This window comes from Leptopilina heterotoma, unplaced genomic scaffold (genome assembly GCF_015476425.1).
Source record: "Leptopilina heterotoma isolate Lh14 unplaced genomic scaffold, ASM1547642v1 Lhet_220, whole genome shotgun sequence".
Classification (NCBI taxonomy): Eukaryota; Metazoa; Arthropoda; class Insecta; order Hymenoptera; family Figitidae; genus Leptopilina; species Leptopilina heterotoma.
The window spans coordinates 37,366-58,608 of NW_025110938.1; the positions used below are offsets into that span (position 1 = coordinate 37,366).

Genomic DNA, 21,243 nt, shown 5'->3' on the forward strand with positions numbered 1-21,243 from the left:
GACAACAAGCTGCACTTGCAATGTTGCAATTTTGTGCAATCGTTAAGGAGTTTGCACAACTTTCTCATTAATTGACGACCAAGTGTACCACCTGCCTTTATGTTTTTGACTAGAAAAAAAAATTTCTCTCTCTTTCTATCTTCTGAAATTCAAAATAAAATCATTAAAAATAAGAAGAAATCAAGAAATTATTGTATGTAAAATTCTTTTAAAAAGTATGTGAATGCACCTTGTTTTTTGCAACCACAAGACATGTGAACGCGCACTAATAGGATAAAAGCCTCGCTTCCAACCCTTACTATAAAGAGCTTCCCATCTCTGCACCGAGTGTCAACATTCAAACAAAAATTTTACTCATTTTTTAACACTATTTTTCACCATTTTCACACTTTTAACTCAATACATAACGTGAGGAATACTAAAAAAAACATAATTTTGAAATAACCAGTAAAATGGAAATTATTTTATTCTTCTTTTCTTTTCACGTATATAAATAATCTCATAATTTTATCTCCTCATATTGAATCATATGCCAGAGAAAGATAAACGTATGTAAGGTCACGATAATATAGAAAGAGAGGGAAAAGGAAATATTTTCCGTCTGCTTCCCAACGTCTGGGTGTGACTAGAATTTAATCTTAAATATTTTCAAATTTTAAATAAACACGCATATGTGATTCAGTTCTAAATTCAATGAATGCCATTCCTATGAATTATCAACTGATTAAGAAAATTAAAAGAATGAAGTAAAATTACTTAGAGGAAATGAATAGAGTGATAAAAAATAGTGGAAGAGAGATGCGGGTTGTATAGTCATTTCAGAGTATATAGAAATTTCCATTGAAGTGATTCAAGTGATTGTCGTTTCTTGTTACAAGTACGTGGGTGGATCTTGATTAAGAATCCGAGGCATTTTGAGGTGAGACGCCGAGAGACATTGTGTGAATAAAAAAATCATCGACTCGATGTGGCGTTCAACGTAAATCGAAGGGAAATCAAATAATTCAAATGTATTTTGTAAAAATGCAGGGCGGCATTATATTGTGTCTTGTGTTATCTATATTATCTAGTGTAAACAGCTTCAATTTGGAAGCACGGATACCTGTTATAAAGAAAGGAGTAAAGGGCTCTTATTTCGGTTTCTCTGTAGCTGAACATCAAGAAATTTCGGAAAAAAATGGAGACAAAACAAGCTGGTAAATAAAAATATAATACTTTTACACCCCTTTTTGATTTTATTTCTTTTCGTGTATTAGTGTAAAAAATGTGTACCTTATTTAAGGAACAAATTATTCTTTCTCTTTTTTATACTTTTTCTTGTAAATTAGAAATTTCTATTTTAATAGGATTTTAGTGGGTGCACCTCTAGATCAAAATATACAACCCGGTACGAATAGATCAGGTGCATTATGGAAATGTCCCTTGACTTCAACTTTACGAGATTGTCAACAAGTTATCACCGATGGACAAAAAAGTAAGATTTTTTTACATTCTTTCATTTTTCTTCAAATCATTTAATTATCATTCTTCTCTAGATATAATAAAATAATTTTTTCAAATTGTAGAATTTTAAGAAAAATCGGTAAAAACTGTGAAAAGTTTGATAAATTTTTATTTATAGCTTATCTGCAGGGTTGCCACAGGTCAGAGAATTCCAGGGAAAAGTCAGAGATTTTTATTAAAAGTACTGGAAAAAATTTAATTTTTAAAATTTATAGGAAAATTCTGAATTTTTGTGTCTTTTTTATTTAACTAAATTATTTACTGAATAATTTTACTTAAAAAATCAAAATTAATTGGATTTCGAAAAAGTTGCGTTTACAATCTTCAAAAATAGATAATCTTCAAGGGTTTCAATTTGAAATTTTAGAATGATGTTAATGATGTTTTTGAATAATTTTACAATTAAAGAAATTCGGAAATAAACATAATAGGAGCATTTTTTTGAGTATCTAATAATTTTTGAAGTTAATCAAAATATTCTCCAGGGTCAGGGAAAAAGTGAAAATATTGTCTGGAAATCAGGGAAAAGTCAGGGAAAAACAAAATTAAATTTTTGTGGTAACCCTGATCTGGACATTTTTCCAAAATTAAAAATATATTTTCTTTTCCAACTATCACAGCTTTTTCCCTTTTAAAAGTATAATTGTATTTAGAATTAACAAGGTTCCTTTTATTAATTAAAACAAACTGGTTTTTGAGTTACACATTTTTTGGTTACACAATTAAACCTCCCAAATATCATATACAAAAATTTACATTCTACCATATATATACATTATTAATAAATAACACAAATAATTTAAGTTAAATTTGTTTCGGTTATCCATTAAAGGAGACGAAGGTGGTCAATATGATTCAAGTAAGTCAACAAATCGGCAATTCTTTTGAGAATGAAACGAATGAAGCATTCTCAAAATGTTTATTTTGAAAACTTTTTTATTCACACAATCATTGCAAAACTAAACCGAACGTGACATTTTGCATGAGAAAGAAATTAACAGAAAGCAAAAAAAAAAAGAAAAAACGAAGCATGTTCAGAAACAAAAGCTTAAAAATTTTATTTTTTTCAAAATTCGATATTTAACATCAAAGTTGTAAGTAACCGATTTCTTTTGCTGAAAAATTTTCAATGTGCTTTTATTATGAAATTATTTACGCACAGGCAAAATTAAATTTACTAACAAGTAAATATTGCAATTTTTTTTAACGTTCTTTGTTTAAAAAATATTTTTTTTATCAATTTTTTTTCCTAATTCTTTTTACTAATTCTTTTTTCTAATTGTTTCTAATCATTTCTAATTCTTTTGTTTTACTAACTGATCATGCGTGAAGCTATTTGCTATTTATTCATTGTCTTTAATCAACTAATATTTTTATCTCGAATTTTATTCTCTTAACTCTTAATTTTATTACTTGATCATGTTTTGCAATTTTCAGAGCTTCTTTGACCCATTAACGATCATAATCATGAATCAATGCCATCATTTTTATTACATCGTATTTTAAACTAACAACTTTTTTTCATTTACAAAACATTCAAAACAGAATACATTTAAAGCATGAAAAAAAACATTTGCCTAATATTCTACGACTAATTTCAATGACAAATTGCTGGTTAATTATAAAACAGGAAATTAACAAAAATTGTCTGATTTTAATTAATACTAAAAGAAAGAAATTAAATTTATATTAACCAATTAAATTACATTAACCAATAAATATTATAATATTATAAATAAATAAAAAAAACTTACAATTAAACAAAATTAATAGAATGAAAATTTCTAATTTCTAATTTTTTAATTTTCTAACTTTTTCAAAGAATTGCTTGTCTAAAATTGTAGACTAACTATATACTTAACTTTAAAGACAGAGACTGACAAATAAAATATTTTCTAATACCACTTTTAATTAATTATTTTCAATAATTTTACTATTATGACATATTAATATTTTTATTACTAGTATTGAACAGAGAATTCGTTGGTTTTCTCATATTTCGCTTGTTCAAAGATTAATATTTTTCTTATAGGAATTTTTTACATTAACTACAGTTGTCTTGAAGAATTTTTTGAAGTTTGACGCACATCATATGCACTCAGCATTTCATTTCAATAATAAAAATTAATCATTTTTACAATTTTAAAAAACATTTAATTTTTTTTAGGTATTGATAGTGAGGAATTAATTCCACCTGGTAATGATGAAGTGAAAGATAACCAATGGCTTGGAGTTACAGTACGAAGTCAAGGTCCTGGTGGCAAAGTAATGGTAAGATATTTATATTTTCTTTACTATAAGTTTACTATTATTTTTTATTATTTATTATTATTTATTATTTTTTATTATTATTATTATTTATTATTATTATTATTTTAATTTTATAGATTAAATTATTATTTTTCCTTCTTTTATTTTTATTTATAAACTTTTTATTCTTTTATTACATTCTCAGCAAAAATGAGTCTTGGATTTTTTATGTTTCAATTTGAATAGCGAAGAAGATTAAAATTTTTACTACAAAACAGTGTGATTTCTTTTTATATTCTAATCAGGATAATATAAATGTTAATTATCCTTTCAGGTTTGTGCTCATCGTCACATAGTGAAATCGAAGGATTCGATGTGGGGACAAGGACAATGTTACGTATTGTGGCAGGATTTAAAAGTGAAAGATTTAAAGAAGCCTTGTTCCGGGAAACCGACTGACAAGTAATGTAGACAATTAATTATTTTTTATCAAACGGCGCATGAATCATGAGAATACAATTTTTCAACTGTCGTTAATAATTCTTTTGAATATTAAGTTTTTTTTTATAATTTCTTACTCATTGTAGTGGTCCGATTTTTTTAAAAAAAGGTCCGTAATTTCAAAGAAAAAGGACAAAAAGTTCGTAAATTGTACGATATAATTTGAAGAATTTTAGAAAAATTACAAATGATTGTAGAAATTCAATTATTTTCAAAAGTAATGAAATTCTTCGCAGAAATTCAATTATGTCCAAAAATTTAAAAAAAATTCTCGTCAAATTTTCAATTATTTTTAGAAATAATAAAACTCTTCTTCAAAATTCAATTATTTTCACAAATTTTAATCAAATTCTCTGACAAAATTTCAATTATTTTCCAAAATTTTCAATGATATTTAATATTTGCTATATTAATCAAATTTTCCAAAAGAAATCAATTATTTTAAAAATTAATAAAATTCTTCGCAGAAATTCAAGTATTTTGAAAAAATAAAAAAAAATTGTCAACATTTCAATTATCTTTATAAATGAATAGCAAAATTCTTCCACAAAATTCAATTATTTTCAGGAATTTCAAAAAAATTCATTGCAAAAATTCAATTATTTTCAAAAGTAATAAAATTCAATTATTTTCAGAAAATTTTTCTTCAATCAATAATTTTCAATATTCTACTATTTAAATAAAACTTCCAAAAAGAATTCAATTATTAGATAAACAAAAATTTTGATAAAATTCTACACGAATATTCAATTATTTTCTAAAATGATGAAAATTTCACAAGAATTCAATTATTAAAAATAGAATGTGCATAAATTTTTTCTAAAAAAAAATCAATTGTTTCAAACTCTTTTATAAATGTCTTCGCCCAATAATTCAATTATTATCATAAATAATAAAACTCAACGTCGAATTTCAATTATTTTTAATACAATTTTAATCAAATTCCTCGAAAAATGTAATTATTTAAAAAAAATTTATTAAAATTAGTCCAAAGAATTTAATTATTTAAAAATTTGTTGATAACATTCTGTATGAGAATTTAATTTCAAGAAACATTCAATATTAATCAATAAATTATTTATTTTTGTATTTAAATAATTTAATTCTTGTCGAATTTTCTAATAAAAATTAGTTTATAATTTAAATTATACAAATCTCGTTTATACATTTAAATAAATAAATGAATAAATTTGTAAGATAATACAATTAAAGTTGTATTTCTTTTTAATTGCAATTTCTATTTTTAATTTTAATTTAATTATATGAATTTTTTCAAATTATGTTCACAGAGCACATGAACAATTCGGATATTGTTTGGCCGGTACAAGTGGATTATTAACTTCAGAGGAATATGTTATGATTGGCACACCGGGTCCTTATACATGGCAAGGAACCGTTTATCTTTCAACTGTTGAGGAGAATTTTTTCGAGAGGGATAATACGATTTACAATGCTCCCATGCAGGATGCTTCGCCTGTCAAAAAATACAGTTATCTCGGTGGGTATTATTCCAAATTAAATCTAGAAAATGAAAACAATTAGAATTGAAATTGTAATTCTAAAATAATTCTAATTTAATTATTATAATAATAATAATAATAATAATAATAATTTAAATAACTATTAATAGTGATTATAATAATATTAACAGTCTTATAATAATAATATTGACAGTCTTATTAATTGTAATTCTAAAACAATTCTAATTGAAGTATTATTGAATTATTAAAATGATAATAATTCAGATAATTATTAATAATTAATTACCATTTATTTTTATATATAATTATAATTTATAATATAATTATTGAATTTATCAATTAAAGGGATGTCCGTCGCTGTTGGGAATTTTTTCAAGAACGGATTGGCGTACGCGGCTGGAGCACCGCGTTCGAATGAAACGGGACAAGTTGTTCTTTTTGTGAGAAATGAAGGCAAAGCTGATTTACAAGTTATCACGACTTTGGACGGTGAACAATTGGGTTCGAGTTTTGGTTATGAAATCGCTTCGGCTGATGTAAACGGTGACAAGTAAGTTTTTACTCACTTCTTTCATCAGAATGTGTATTTGAATATTTTCCATTTTTAATCATATTTTTATTACAGAATTTCAGATCTCTTTGTCGCGGCTCCATTTTATTTTAATAAAGGTGAAGGCGGTGCGGTGTATGTTTACACATCCTTGGAGAAAAATATGAAAGTTTGCAAAAAATGCGCACCTACGAAATTAGTCGGTAAAGAGGAATCAAGGTACTTTTTTTTATCTTTTATCATTAACATTATTGACTATTCTTTGTCTTTTCTTTTCTTTATTGAATATTCTTTATAAATATTTGACTTTTTTGAAACAAGAATTAAATTGAGTATAATTTTTTTTAGATTTGGTTTTGCAATAGCCAATTTAGGGGATTTGAATCAAGACGGATATGAGGATATCGCTATCGGTGCGCCTTATGAAGGAAAAGGAACTGTTTATATTTACCTTGGTTCTAGGAACGGTTTGATTACTGTTCCATCACAGGTATAAATTTAAACTATTTTTTTTACTTGTAAAATTTTTAATTACTTTTCTTTATAATATTATTATGTAGTTTATGATCAATTTCGATTAATTTTAATTTATTTGTCGAGTAAAACCTAATATTTTTGCGAAGGTTATTCATTCGGAGGATACGCCTGTACCATTGCGAACATTTGGATATTCACTTAGTGGAGGAATCGATATGGATCAAAATGGTTATCCAGATTTACTAGTAGGCGCTTATGACGATGCAGCTGTCGCTTTACTGCGATCGAGGAACATTATCAATATTACCACCTACATTCAATATTACAAGAAAGACGGATTGTATCAAGAGAAAATAGAATCCATAGATCCGAGTAAACCGGGTTGCTTCGCCGATCCGCTATCGAACTATACTTGGTGCGTTGTCTCCCACTTTTTTAAAAATCTTTCTATTTGTCTATTTTTCTTTCTATTTGTCTATTTTTCTTCCTATTTATCTATTTTCTTCCTATTTATCTATTTTTCTTTCTATTTGTCTATGTTTTCCAGAATCGATTTAGCATTGAATTTTTTTGTCTTTTCAGTTTCTCCTTTGAAGCTTGTTGCGAGACACGATCAGTTGTGAAGAGAGAAGGAAAACCGTATCTAAAACTGAATTATTTCATTGAAGCGGAAACTTATTCGGGAGTGAAGAAATTTTCACGTGTTTGGTTCCGAGAACGTGACTCGCGCTCACACATCATTCATCGACAAATTATCCTAGATTCCAGTAAACGTGTCCACTGTCAATCGGAAACAGTCTATTTAAAGGTATTACTTCTATCTATCCTCTATTTCTATTTTTTAATAAAAATAATAAGAGGTGATGGGAGAACCCGTTAGAATAAAAATAAAAAGTGAAATGCATTTTTGTTTTAGGAAAATACAAGAGACATTCAATCGCCAATAAAATTCCGTCTGAATTACACATTAATACAAGAAGAACCCGCAATGCCAAGAGAAGGTTCACCTCTACCTGACATCAAGAATTTTCCAATTTTAAATCAACAAGAAGCTGCTAAAGTATTTGAAGCAACTTTCCAGAAAGATTGCGGCGAGAACGATATTTGCGAAAGTGATTTGCGCATAAAAGCCGCACTCGATCTTAAAGGTTTCTAAACAATTTCTTTCTTTTTTTTCACCGAAAAAAAACCAAAAAATAAATAACCAAATATGTAAATTTCTTTACAGAATCTTTGAGTGAACAGAATTTTTACGAATTAACATTAAGAGAGAATGCAGACATTGCCGTGAATGTGACTATAAAAAATATTGGCGAATCAGCATACGAGGCACAATTATTCGTTGAGCATTCTTCAAATTTAAATTACATCGGTACAAAGACAAATGATTCGGTAATTTGTAATGTGCATAATACAACGATTGTTGCTTGCTCCTTGGGAAATCCTTTCAAAAAGGATAAAATTGTCTTCCTACAAGTGAGATTTGATCCAACAAAATTAGAAGATCATGAATCGCAGTTGACTTTTAAGGTTTTTGCTAATTCAACGTCTAAGGAAGTTAGTGAAAAGTCACCCACGTACCTACAAGCGGCTATTATTCGCCGGGCGGAATTATCCATAAAAGGGTATAAATATTTATTTTTTACTCTTTTTTTCTTTAATTCTCTGAGAGACTCTAATTTTCTTTTTTTGATAGCACTTCGAAAAGTCAGTGGGCCTACTATGGAGGTCCCGTTATTGGCGAGTCGGCAATAAAAAATCTACATGAAATTGGACCAAAAGTTTTTCATATTTACGAAGTTTTTAATGAAGGACCATGGAGAGTTAGTGCTCTAGATGTTAAAATCAGATGGCCTTATGAAGTCGCTAATGATAAACCGCATGGAAAATGGTTACTTTATTTGGAAGATATTCCTTCTGTGCAAGGTAAGAATGCACTTTTAAAACTATTCAATTATTTTCAAAAATTAAAAAATTTTTTTAAATTCTTCGCAATAATGAAATTATTTTGATAAATATTTAAATTCTTTCATGAATAATGTGAAATTCGTTGCAGGAATTTAATTTATTAGCAGGATAAGAAAGAAGTAAATAAATATTATTTATTATTTTTGAAGAAAATTAGGAAAAAGTCAGGAAAATAAAAAACAAAATGGAATTTTCGTCAGTTTTGTGATGTGAAGCTATTTTTTTGTTTGAAAGCTACTTTTTGCTATTTTTTTAAAATTAATTGTCAAGTGCGAAGTCTGAGAATATTTTCCAGTCTCACTAGTAATGACTAAGTGCAATATTGCAAATAACTGAATAAATAATTTATTTTTCTAATAATTGCAGCTCAAGGAACAAGTCGAAATTGTGAAGTAGCTCCTGGATATGTAAATCCATTGAAATTGCAAGGCAGTGTCAGTGAAATCGAACCACTTGTAACGACTTCCTATCCTCTTGTCTACAACAATACGAATTACATTAGAAGAAGACGAGACACTGAGAAGGTGGTAAATACGCGAACTTACATTAAAGATGGACGTAGGCATCAAATTGTTCACATGGTGTGTATTCAGTCTGCGTCAAAATCTCTCTTTTTGTACTTTTTCAAATAATTCTTTGAAATTATAAATTTTTTTCAGAGTTGCAAAGGACAGACGGCAAAATGTATAGACATTATATGCAGAATTGAGAATTTGCAAAGAAAAAAGGAAGCAATTGTTACAATCAAAGCAAGGTATCGTATTAACTTGAAAAAAAAATTATAATTTATAAAATTTTATAATTTTTTTCTATAATAAAGATAGTAAATAATTATATAATTCGAGAATAAATTCCAATTGTTCTAATTTAATATCTTCATTGTAGACTTTGGAATTCAACGCTTGCTGAAGATTATCGAAAAGTGGACGAGGTGCGAATTGCATCCTACGCGAAAATAATTATTCCCGCTGGCGTTATAATACAACAAGAGAATGTGTCCGATGATTTTACAATTGTAAGAAAAATCAACAACTAAAAATCCAAAAATCTTTGCAAAAAAGATTTTTCTAAAAAAAATCTTTTCTTTCTAAAAAAAAATCTTTTTCTAAAATTTACAGGCTGAGACTGTCGCGTATCCGGATATATCAGATCAACAAGAACCCGAACCAGTGCCAATTTGGATAATAGTCGGCGCAATTCTAGCCGGCCTATTATTATTAATTCTCTTAACATTGATTCTTTGGAAACTCGGTTTCTTCAAGAGACGAAGACCAGATCCGACACTATCGGGTAATCTCGAGAAGCACAGAGATGATAATCCAGAACATGAGGCGCTATTCAAAAACTGATATTGTGAGCAAAATTTACAAAATGATGTTTACAATTTATTGAAGAGATAAGGTAAAATTGTACTTATATCCAGTGACTATAAGAAAACAGACAGTTATATTAATATTAATGAATACGTATTAATGAATTCGTATTTATTAATACGACTGCCTGTTTAAGAATTCAAGTACAGAGCAGCTAAAAATATATTTAGAAGATGTGATAGCATTTCATGCTTCCATGACATGAAACTTTGGTTTCTGTCAAATTTCTATTAGAGCTTCGTTGCTTATAAAAAAATTCTCCGCATACGGAAGCACGTATGTCTTAATTTTTTTTTTTAATTACGGTTACCGTGTCAATCGGAAGTTGTGTTTTGCGAAAATGCGCAATTCGAACTTCTTTACATTTCACTAATTCCAACTTTCAATATTCCAATTGTTCTCCTTTAGAGAACAAAATACGTGCCATGATCTTTCTTCTAAAGAAAAGCATTTTTTACAAACAAAACGGAAAAGTAGAGAGAAAGAGAGAGATTACATTTTTTTTTACAAATACGCAGTTTATTTTCTAATGATCTCAGTGCACAAACCAACGGAATCTTGGTGCTACATTTTAATGACTGCGAGATGAATTTTTAATTTAAGATCCAATTAAACTGTTGTATTATAAATACAACTGTTTTCTATCACATTTAATTAATTAATTAAAACATTTTTAACATAGTTACGTGACAACCATAACAGTAAACGGAAATTAGTAAAATACTAAATCGTAGTGAAATGTAAAGGTAAATTAGGCAAATTTATATTACGGCGGCGTACTTCCGGCTTAACAATTCCCTATTGTTTTTATAGTCCATTATACTTTTTTTATCTAAATTAGAATTATTTTATTTTACTCGAAAATGGTTGAATTTTTAAGAAAATTTTAATTAGGTAATAGAAATTGATAAGTTTATTTATCGTAATTCGTATATTGAATTAAATGATTAATTTCAACAGAGTATCACCTTAATTCTACTTCGTTTTTTAATTTTCTAGTTTTGTAATCGTCTTTTTTTTATCTTTTAAATCTTTTAAATCTTTAAAATGTTTAAAATCTATTTTATCAATTTTAATTCTGATATTTATTTTTTCTAATTATTATTGTTAGGAAAGTTTTGTAAAATAAAATTGATTTTTCTATTCGGTGATTAGGTTTAGGGAAAAGTAGAATTTCGGTGAATAAAATTCTCTTGAAACTAGGAACATGAAGAGGATTAATTAAATATCGCAATTATGATTTTTTTTAACAAATGCAATGATTTTTTTAAAAAATAATTTTGAAGTCTAAACTTCTGAGACAATATTTGAAAGTTAAATATATATTCTAAAAAAGAAATTACATTGTACAGACTAGTACTTAAAAAAAAACGTGAAGTTGCGAAAAAGAAAAGAGAATTGTTTATTTTTTCAGAAATCAATTTTACGCAGTGTTATTGTATTGTAGTTTTAGAAATTTATATACTTCTAAATCAAGAACATTCCTTGAAAATTGTCATTTTAAGTTTACAGTCTTCCGATTGGAATTTTTTATAAAATAATTAACAAGAATTAACACTAAAATATAATAAAAAAGAAAGGTATAAAATATAATAAGACACAGGTATAAAAATTTAATAATAGCTATAATCACTGCCCAAAAGTATTTTGATGAAGAAAAGAAAAAAAAATGTCTGTCAAGAGTTGAAAAAATATTTATTTCTACAATTTCACAAAAGAAAGAAAATATAAATTATATTTAAAAAAAACTCAATAAATTTACTAAAAAGCACTGATCATTACAAATATTTAAATAAAATATACAATGTTAATACGAAATAACAAAAAACGGAGAAACAATATTTATACTGAGTATATTTTACAAGTTTCTACCTAATATTTGTAATTTATTTATATGCTTATGAAGTCGTGTGAAAGAAAATCAATGTATACAAAATAAACTTTTATAATAAAAAAAAAACATTTGTTACACTTTCTTTCGAAAATTATCTAACTTAATTCTTTTCAATATGAATGATTAATATATATTATTTCTTTACTTCACTTGAATAGTGAAAGAAATCTAATTATTTACATATAAGTTTTCTTTGTTTTTGAAACAAAATAAAAAAAGAATTCTCATTACACTAATGAGAAGGAAAGGATTTAAGTTTCATAACAAGTGATTTAAATCCAATTTGACGTATCGATTCTTCAAGTAAAAACAGTCTAACCTTATGAATCTGAAAAAGTAAATATATTGTTATTCAAAAAAAAAAAAAAGAGAAGATTGCTTTTTCCTTTTTTTTACGAGACAATAAAATATTTACCTGTAAAAAAGACTGACGAGCGGAGCTGTCGCTGCATGCCATAAAGAGTGAGCATCAAATGTCCAAAAAATCGGTGGAAAATCTAATACTTCTAATAAAGTAGCAGTAACAGTCAAAATAGTAAACCAACCGATTAAATAGACATGCGACATTTTTTGACGATTACGATACCACCATATCATTGTTACAACGAATGTAATAAAACCTGAAAAATAGTTTAAAATTCAAATATCAATTTTAACGGAATATAAAGTAAAGAAGTTTTTAAAATAAATATTTTAAAAAATTCAATTTATTCTCTTACCAATTGCTACATTGAATTTCATATTATAACCATAGTCAATGCTGCCAGACCATAAATGGGATAAATGCATTGAAAGTATTCCAGCATATGCGCAAGTTGTGGCAAAAAATATTTTCATATTCCATGAATCTTGATAGCTTATTCTGTAAATCAAATTTATTTACTTTGGGAATATTAAATTTAATTTTAATTTTCAAATTTAAATTAAATTTTCAAATTTAAATGTAAATTTATAAATTCAAATTAAATTTAAATAGATTTAAACAAATTTATAAATTAAATCTAAGTAGAGTAAATTTATAAACTATAATATTAAATTGAATACCTTAATAAAAAACAGTAAAATAGAGTCAAAACAGTAGTGAAAGCACAAGAGTAATCCATCACTTCCGTGAAATATTCATCTTTGGCATGGAAAATTGTTGACCAAAGCCAACTGTTGGTACAAATCTATAATAAAAAATAATTAATTTCGAATTGCGAATTACAGGCTTCGTACTCGATTTAATTTTAAAAAAAGTAGCTTGGAGACAGAAAAAAAGTAGTAAAAAAGTACCTATCGAAAAATTAAACTTGAAGACTCGATTTTTTTATAATTTCTTAATTACATTCAAAAATAGAATAATTCCGGTTGAAGAATATTATTATTTATAAAAATAATTGAATTTTTGCTAAGAATTTTATAAAAATCTATCTAAATAATTTATTTTTTGTCAAAAAATGTTAAGAAAAATTCTGTTTTAAATAATTGAATCGTTTTTAAAGAATTTTATTAAAATTTTTTGAATTCTTTTCCAATAACTTTATTAAAATTTGTGAAAATAATTTTTTTATTTCAACTGTTAACAAATTTAAAATAGTGAAATCTTACCAGAAAAAAGTATGTCCAGACATAGACCATCGGATCAGAAAATTCTAATTCTTTCTTAAATTTTAAGTACTCCGTCACGTGTTCATATAAATTAAATACTGAAAATAATGTCGACGCTGGCTCTTGAACGCCCAGGATTCTAATAAATGGCCACTGAAAATTTAATTCATCAATTAAGTATAACTAGCGAAATAGTGTAAAATTTTTTTGCTTATTATGTTAATTTCACCTTTCCATGAAACTGAGGTACTTCGAATCCATATTTGTTAAAATAAGTAACAGTCTTCCACATGCAATCATAACTGCAATTATCTCTACATGACCAATTTAACAAACGTAATTCCAGTGAGGGATATCTTCTATATTCACCATCTAAAAATATTCACCAAATTATTTAATTAACAAATAATTCTTTCAAATTTTCTTTACAAACAATTATTACAAATTTTTTAATAAGACATAAAATATTATTGACCATAATTAGTTAATTTCATTATGACAATTTCTACTCTATTTAACAATTTCGAATTAAATAATAAATAGAGAGATTAAATTAAATAGAGAATTCGTAATTAAATGAAATAAATAAATAAGGAATTAAATAATTAAATAAATTAAATATAATTATAATTAATATAATTGGATATACTTGCCAATTTGACAGCTCTTTGAATTACAATTACTAACACAGACAACATAATATTGTGATCTATCGCCAGACGAGCTTATCGTGATAATAATAAAATTAGAAAAAACAATAAATAAAACTGATAAAAACCAAAACATGTCATTGACAATTATGTAAATAACATTGATAATCTATCATTAAAAAAAGTGTCAACGTAAACAAATTTTGACATTTCTATTCTACTTTTACGTAAATCAATGTTTTTGTTCTACGTAATCACGTGGATTAAGAAAAAAACAAAAGGGATGGGCATTTCGGATATGAATATTTAAAAATAACAATTTCTAATTGGTTCTTGAATAATTATGCGCCAATCAGAATCAGTAGTCAAGATTTAATTTTTCAATCTATATTATTACTATAGTTTATGGCCGATGGGCAATAATAAACATAACCTAAAAAGTAAATATGTCAAGTCGTCAAGTAGTCTAGTCAGTCTCCAAATACTTAATTATCTTAAATATTAATTACTTAAGTGTAAGTAAATTATTTATCTGTATTATAATAGTATTATTTAAATTCGATTTAGACATCAATTCCGGAATTATGTCACTATTTCAATATTGCATTTACACTCGTAGTACTAGCAATACTTTTAATGATGATAACGATGATAATAATAATAAATAGTAAATAATAATAATAAATATCAAATAATAATAATAGTAAATTGTACATAATAATAATAAAAATAATAAAATGGTTATTTTCAGTAATTATTAGTCACTTTCTTTTCAGAAAAGTTTATATAATTCTAATAATTCAAAATGGATTTCGAAGATGACTTTTTCTTTGAAGAGGATAAAATGTAATGTTTTTTGGTTTTTTTAAATTATAGTTTTCGACTTTTTCACTTTCAATATGTTTAATCTTTTTGTATACAATGCATGCTTGTCGCGGTGCGGTGGAACAGTTTATTGAATATCTCAGTGGAGTCTGCATGTGATAAAAATACAAATGAATCTGAATCCGTTCTACAATGTCCAAATACTGTGACCACCGTGCCTTCGGCTAATGACGATTTCAATCAATTAACTGAAACCGAGGATCTCATGTATGCTTTGTTATATTTTTATTTATTTTTTTTTTAAACTAATGCGATCATTTCTTTCATTGACTGTTTTTCTTGTCTTAATTTTTCGCTGCATGGAATTGTTAATTAGACCCGAAACTAGTATCGATCAGTTTAATAGGCCCGCATTGTTGCCTTATTATCAATTGTAAGTGTTCATTTTTGTTGCATAAGTGGAATTAATTTTCGCCTTCTCTTTTTTTTTGGCAATTGAGGATTTACTGTATTTTATAAAATAATGTCTAATTTTCTCCTTCTCTTCTTCTTTTTTTTTCTTTTTCTTGTTCATCTTCTTTTTATTTATATAATTTGATGGCTTCAAAAAAATATTGAATTTAACTATTATTTATATTATTTAATTTTAAAATAGGGGAATGACAATCACGTCTGGAAATATTGTTATTCAAAAGGACAATAGTAATTTAATTGGCATAAGTATTGGAGGAGGTGCTCCATATTGTCCGTGTCTGTATATAGTACAAATTTTTGACAATACACCAGCTGCATTGGATGGTACATTACAAGCTGGAGATGAACTTGTCGCTGTTAATGGAGCTTCATTGAAAGGAAAGACAAAAGTTGAAGTTGCCAAAATGATTCAGGCTTGTGAGAAGCAAGTCAGTATTAATTATAATAAATTACACGCGGATCCGAAACAGGGACACACGTTGGATATTGCCCTCAAAAAGGTAATTTTGACCAAAATGATAAAATTACTAAAAAAAAGTCCGTAATTTTGCTTAAAGTCCATAAAAGTCCGTTTTTTTAAAAAAAGGTCCGTAAAGTCCGTAATTTGATTGAAAAAGAATAAAAAATTCGAAAATTGTACGATAGAATTACAAATTTCCCAGGAATTCAATTATTTCAAAATTTAGTTAATAAAATTGAAATTTTAATAAAATTTTCCTATACAATTCAATTATTTTCGATACAATTCTTCTTAAGAATTCTATTATTTTCACAAATAATACATTTTTTTATGGGAATTCAATTATTTACAAATTTTTTTTATAAATTTCTTCGCAATCATTCAATTATTTTCATAAATAATAAAACTCATTGCAAAATATTAATTATTTTTATTACAATTTTAATAAAAATTCTCGAAAAATGTAATTATTCTTAAAAATTTTATTAAAATTCGTCAAATTAATTTAATTTTAAGAAACATGCAATTATTCAATAAATGGTTTTTTTGTATTTAAATAATTGGATTCTAATAGAATTTTCTAATAAAAATTCATTTAAAAATGCATTTCAGTTCAAATTTTAAATTACAATTGAAAATTAAAAATCATTAGAGCGTGAATTTTTAGAAATAATTAAATTTTGAAAAGGTTTGAGTTTTTGAAATTTTTGAAAATCTGATTTCTTTATTTTTTTAACTAACAATTCTGTGGAATTAATTTTTTTGATAATTGAATTTTTTTTAAAAGAATTATTTAAAAATTTTTGAAAATAATTGATTTTCTGCGAATTTTATTATTTCAATTAATAATTCAATATTTCTTAAAATTGAATTTTTTCGTCAAGGTTTAATAAAATTTTTAAGAATATTTGCATTTTTCGAGGAATTTATTTAAAATTGTATTAAAAAAAAATATTTGAAATTCTGCGATGAGTATTATTATATTTATTTATGAAAATAATTGAAATTCCCGTAAAAAATATTTAATTAATTAATTTTGATCCGAAAATGCCCATTCTCTTTCTCAATGATTGATTTTTTGTGGAATTATTTTACTACTTATGAAAATGACTGAATGTTATCATAGAATTTTATTAAAATTTGTTTAAAATAATTGAATTCTCTCAGGAAATTTTAGTAAAAATATTTGATATTGAAAATCATTGAATTCAGAAGATTTTTTGAAAATAATTGAAATTGACAAGAATTTTATTGAAATTTTTGAAAAGAATTCAATTTTGTCGAAGAATTTTTCTATTTATGAAGATAATTTGAAATCTTTACGATAATTAAAAAAAAATTGAAAATTATTAAATTGCGAAAATTCTCTGAAAATAATTGAAATTTTTAATTTTATTGAAATTTTTCAAAATAATTGAATTTTTGGCCAAAAATTTTGCTATTTATAAAGATAATTGAAATATTGACGATAATTTCTTTTAGGAATTTTTTTTTAAAATATTAGACATTAAAAATCATTAAATAGAGAGAATTTTTGTGAATATAATTGAAATTATGACAACAATTTCATTAAAATTTTTGGAAATAATTGAATTTCAGCGGAGAATTTTGCTATTTATGAAGATAATTTGAAATCCTGACGATAATTTAAAAAAATGGAAGATTATTAAGTTGGGAAAAACCTTTAAAAATAATTGAAATTTTGAATTTTAGTTCAATTTTTTGAAAATAATTGAATTTTTGTCGAGAAATTTTGCTATTTATAAAAATAATTGAATTTTTGACAAAGTATTCGTTAAATTTTTTGAAAATAATTGAATTTCTCCGAAGAATTTTATTACTTTTGAAAATAATTTAATTCTTGTGACGAATATCTACTATTCTTTATGAAGATAATTGAATTTTACAATGAATTTTATAAACATTCCTGAATATAATTGAATTTCGCAGAATAATTTTGCTATTTATAAAGATAATTAAAATTTTTAACCATAATTTTTTTTTAATTTTTGAAAATAATTGAATATTTTGTCAGGTGAAACATAGATTGGTGGAAGGTATGGGAAGTGCCACAGCAGATGCCTTAGGATTGTCACGAGCGATTCTTTGCAACGATGCACTCGTTCAAAGATTGACAGCTTTACAAAGAACGGAAAATTTATACAGAGGATTACTTTCCCACGCAAAATCCACTTTGCACGCTTTCTTCGACTTGACCCAAATATACAAAGGTATATTTTACTTTACTATTTTAATTCTCAAAAATATTTTTGTTGTTCCTCAAGTAAAAAATGACCGCTCTTTCAGTTTTCGGCGATGCATTCGCAGCGATCGGCGTACGTGAACCACAGCCACGAGCAAGCGAGGCTTTTCGCCAATTTGGAGATCAGCACAGGCAAATGGAGAAATTTGGCGTGACCATGTTAAAAACTTTGAAACCAATTTTAAGCGATTTGGGAACATATCTTCACAAGGCAATTCCCGACACTCGTTTAACAATCAACAGGTACGCTGACACTAAATTTGAATATCTCTCTTATTGTTTGAAAGTTAAAGAACTCGACGATGAGGAGCAAAGTTATGCGGCCGTTCAAGAACCATTTTATCGTGTTGAAACTGGTAATTATGAATATCGTCTAATACTTCGCTGTCGTCAGGAGGCGAGGACAAAATTTGCCAAACTTCGTTCCGATGTTCTTGTTAAATTAGAACTTTTGGACAATAAACATGTGCAGGACGTTGTTTGGCAATTGCAAAGATTTGCCTCAGGCCTGGCGGAATATTACGCGAATACGAAAAATTTACTTTCATCCGCCTCACTATTTCCTGTTGAAGTTGATTTGTCAAATTCTGCATTTCAATATAAATCGTTCAGCTCACAAATTTCCATCGAAGACGACGGTGATTATGAGACAGAATTGAAAAGTACTGATAACGAACAGATTCTAATGCTAGATACACACGATACATAATTTAGATATTTCGAATTTTTAATTTTTGATAAATTTATTTGTTTGCATTTATTGATATATAAATTTATAAAATTATATATTCGTGACACGCTCTCAAAAAATCAAAGAAGCAAATCTTGATTAAAAGTTCCCTTTTAATTATTTAAATTTAAAACTAGTGCTTGTATTTTTCTTGAAAGCTCGTCACACATAAACAAAAGATTTGAAAAAGAAAATGTTTTGACATCATTTCGATTTATCGATAAATAACGAATATTAAATTTTGTAAAAAGAAAGAAAAGAAAAGTCAGTCAGCTAGATTCAATACCAAAAGCATTTAATTATTTTTAAGATATATTTATAGAGTTTATTTAAATCAAGAATTGTAATAAAAGTATTTAAAAAATATATGATAGAATAAGATTTTCATAAAATGTGTTTGAAAAAGAAATACGAATTCCTGATTTTTGTTTAAATATATGTTACTTAACTATTGATGTTATTTAATTAAGTCTCCATACATGTTTTTTGTAAATGTGTTAATAAATAGATTTAAATCAATGTTTAATCTTGTAACAAATATATTTATACCTTTTCTGAACTCTCATTGAGAACGAATGAAAATTTACAATAATTAATTATTAATTGATTAATTTAAAATATATCTTATCCATTTTATAGAATAAAATTATCTTCTTCTATACTAATAATCGTTGTATTGCGGTAATCTGTTCGCAGTTTTGAATAATTTTTACTGGAAATTTTTAAAGTATTTGAATTTTATCAAGATTTTCTTTTAAATTTTTTAAATAATCGTGTTTATTACTAATAACAATTATTAATTTTCCTATTAAAATTATATTTAAATTATTCATAGAAAATTAAATTCTGTTAAACAATTTTATTAAATTTTTTGTAAATAATTCCATTTTTTTTTTTTTTGAAGAATTTTATTATTTATGAAAATATTTTAATCTTGAAAAGAATTTTCTTATTTATGAAAATAATTGAATTTTTGTCAAGAATTTAATAATTTATAAAAATAATTGTATTATTGTCAAGAATTTTATAATTTATAAAAATAATTGAATTTTTGTCAAGAATTTTATAATTTATAAAAATAATTGAATTATTGTCAAGAATTTTATAATTTATAAAAATAATTGAATTCTTGCTAAGAATTTTTTATCAGGATTTTTGAAAATAATTGAATTTTTATTAAAAATCTTGAAAATAAATGAATATAATTAATATTTTTAAAAATAATTGTATTTTTTCGAGAAATTTTATTGAAATCGTATTAAAAATAATTGAATTGTATTGAAATAATTAAATTCCTCTGAAACATTTTATTATTTACGAAAATAATTAAATTCTTGCAGAGAATTTTACAATTCATAAAAATAATTGAATTGTTTCGAAGAATTTTATTTGATTTTTTAAAAATAATTCCATTTTTTGAAGGAATTTTATTAAAAATTGTTGAAAATAATGATTTTTTTAAAAGAATTTCATCAAAATTGTTGAAAATAATTGAATTTATATTAATTAAAATTGTATTAAAAATAATTGAATTTTTGGAAGGAATATTATTTTAAGAAAATCGGATTTTTGAATTTTTTCGAATTTTTGATAATTTTAGATGTTTTACCAAAGAGTCGAGACAATTTAATAAGTAAAGTATTTTCTAAAAGCACAAAAATAATAAAGCTAAATCCTATAAAAGAGAGGAAATAATGTTGAATTTTAAGAAATTCGGATTTTTGAATTTTTTCGAATTTTTGATAATTTTAGATGTTTTACCAAAGAGTCGAGACAATTTAATAAGTAAAGTATTTTCTAAAAGCACAAAAATAATAAAGCTAATTCCCATAAAAGAGAGGAAAAATGTTGAATTTTAAGAAAATCGGATTTTTGAATTTTTGATAATTTTCGATAATTTTAGATTTTTTACCAAAGAGTCGAGAGAATTTAATAAGTAAAGTATTTTCCACATTAAAAAGTTTGACATTAAAAAATATATAAAAAATGCCAATACTTAACCCACAAAATTAAATTTTCAAAACAAACAAATGAATGCAGATAATTTGCTAACGGAAAGGAAACTTACGATTATTATAATGTATGTATATGTATATGTATATTTCTATTTTCTATCAAAACGTATAAAAAACAAAAGAATAACTATAACTAACTTCAAGTGTGGACAGAGATCCGGAAATCTGGAATCACGACGATTATTATATACATATAATTATTAATTATTAATATTTAATTAAAAAAAATAATAATTGTC

General features: G+C 25.4%; 3 protein-coding genes across 6 annotated transcripts; 2 read left to right on the forward strand and 1 right to left on the reverse strand.

The window, feature by feature from the left end:
• The first annotated feature begins 330 nt into the window (after nucleotides 1-330).
• LOC122502077 (integrin alpha-PS1) lies at nucleotides 331-10,464 on the forward strand. Of its 2 annotated transcripts, XM_043611957.1 has the most exons (18): nucleotides 331-1,196; nucleotides 1,347-1,474; nucleotides 2,336-2,362; nucleotides 3,671-3,774; nucleotides 4,088-4,215; nucleotides 5,544-5,752; nucleotides 6,081-6,285; nucleotides 6,361-6,504; nucleotides 6,634-6,775; nucleotides 6,909-7,177; nucleotides 7,345-7,570; nucleotides 7,679-7,910; nucleotides 7,991-8,387; nucleotides 8,459-8,688; nucleotides 9,097-9,311; nucleotides 9,390-9,484; nucleotides 9,616-9,745; nucleotides 9,849-10,464. In XM_043611957.1, the coding sequence occupies exons 1-18, from the start codon at nucleotides 1,009-1,011 to the stop codon at nucleotides 10,077-10,079; spliced, it is 3,300 nt and encodes a 1,099-aa protein (XP_043467892.1). In that variant the 5' UTR covers nucleotides 331-1,008; the 3' UTR covers nucleotides 10,080-10,464. The 2 variants fall into 2 exon arrangements, with proteins under 2 accessions (XP_043467892.1, XP_043467893.1); XM_043611958.1 differs by lacking the exon at nucleotides 2,336-2,362 and having other exon boundaries at nucleotides 332-1,196.
• Nucleotides 10,465-11,939: 1,475 nt separating this feature from the next.
• Nucleotides 11,940-14,485, reverse strand: LOC122502081 (post-GPI attachment to proteins factor 3). Its single transcript, XM_043611965.1, has 7 exons — nucleotides 14,241-14,485; nucleotides 13,817-13,959; nucleotides 13,588-13,740; nucleotides 13,042-13,166; nucleotides 12,717-12,859; nucleotides 12,413-12,617; nucleotides 11,940-12,325 (listed from the first exon to the last, which is right to left on the reverse strand). The coding sequence occupies exons 1-7, from the start codon at nucleotides 14,371-14,373 to the stop codon at nucleotides 12,256-12,258; spliced, it is 972 nt and encodes a 323-aa protein (XP_043467900.1). The 5' UTR covers nucleotides 14,374-14,485; the 3' UTR covers nucleotides 11,940-12,255.
• A 148-nt stretch (nucleotides 14,486-14,633) lies between these two features.
• On the forward strand, nucleotides 14,634-19,480 carry LOC122502078 (PRKCA-binding protein). Of its 3 annotated transcripts, XM_043611960.1 has the most exons (5): nucleotides 14,634-14,752; nucleotides 15,014-15,083; nucleotides 15,718-16,036; nucleotides 18,032-18,227; nucleotides 18,304-19,480. In XM_043611960.1, exons 2-5 carry the CDS (start codon nucleotides 15,043-15,045, stop codon nucleotides 18,966-18,968), a joined length of 1,221 nt encoding a protein of 406 aa, XP_043467895.1. In that variant the 5' UTR covers nucleotides 14,634-14,752; nucleotides 15,014-15,042; the 3' UTR covers nucleotides 18,969-19,480. The 3 variants fall into 3 exon arrangements, with proteins under 3 accessions (XP_043467895.1, XP_043467896.1, XP_043467894.1); XM_043611961.1 differs by lacking the exon at nucleotides 15,014-15,083 and having other exon boundaries at nucleotides 14,643-14,752; XM_043611959.1 differs by lacking the exons at nucleotides 14,634-14,752; nucleotides 15,014-15,083 and adding an exon at nucleotides 15,143-15,329.
• Nucleotides 19,481-21,243: the final 1,763 nt, after the last annotated feature.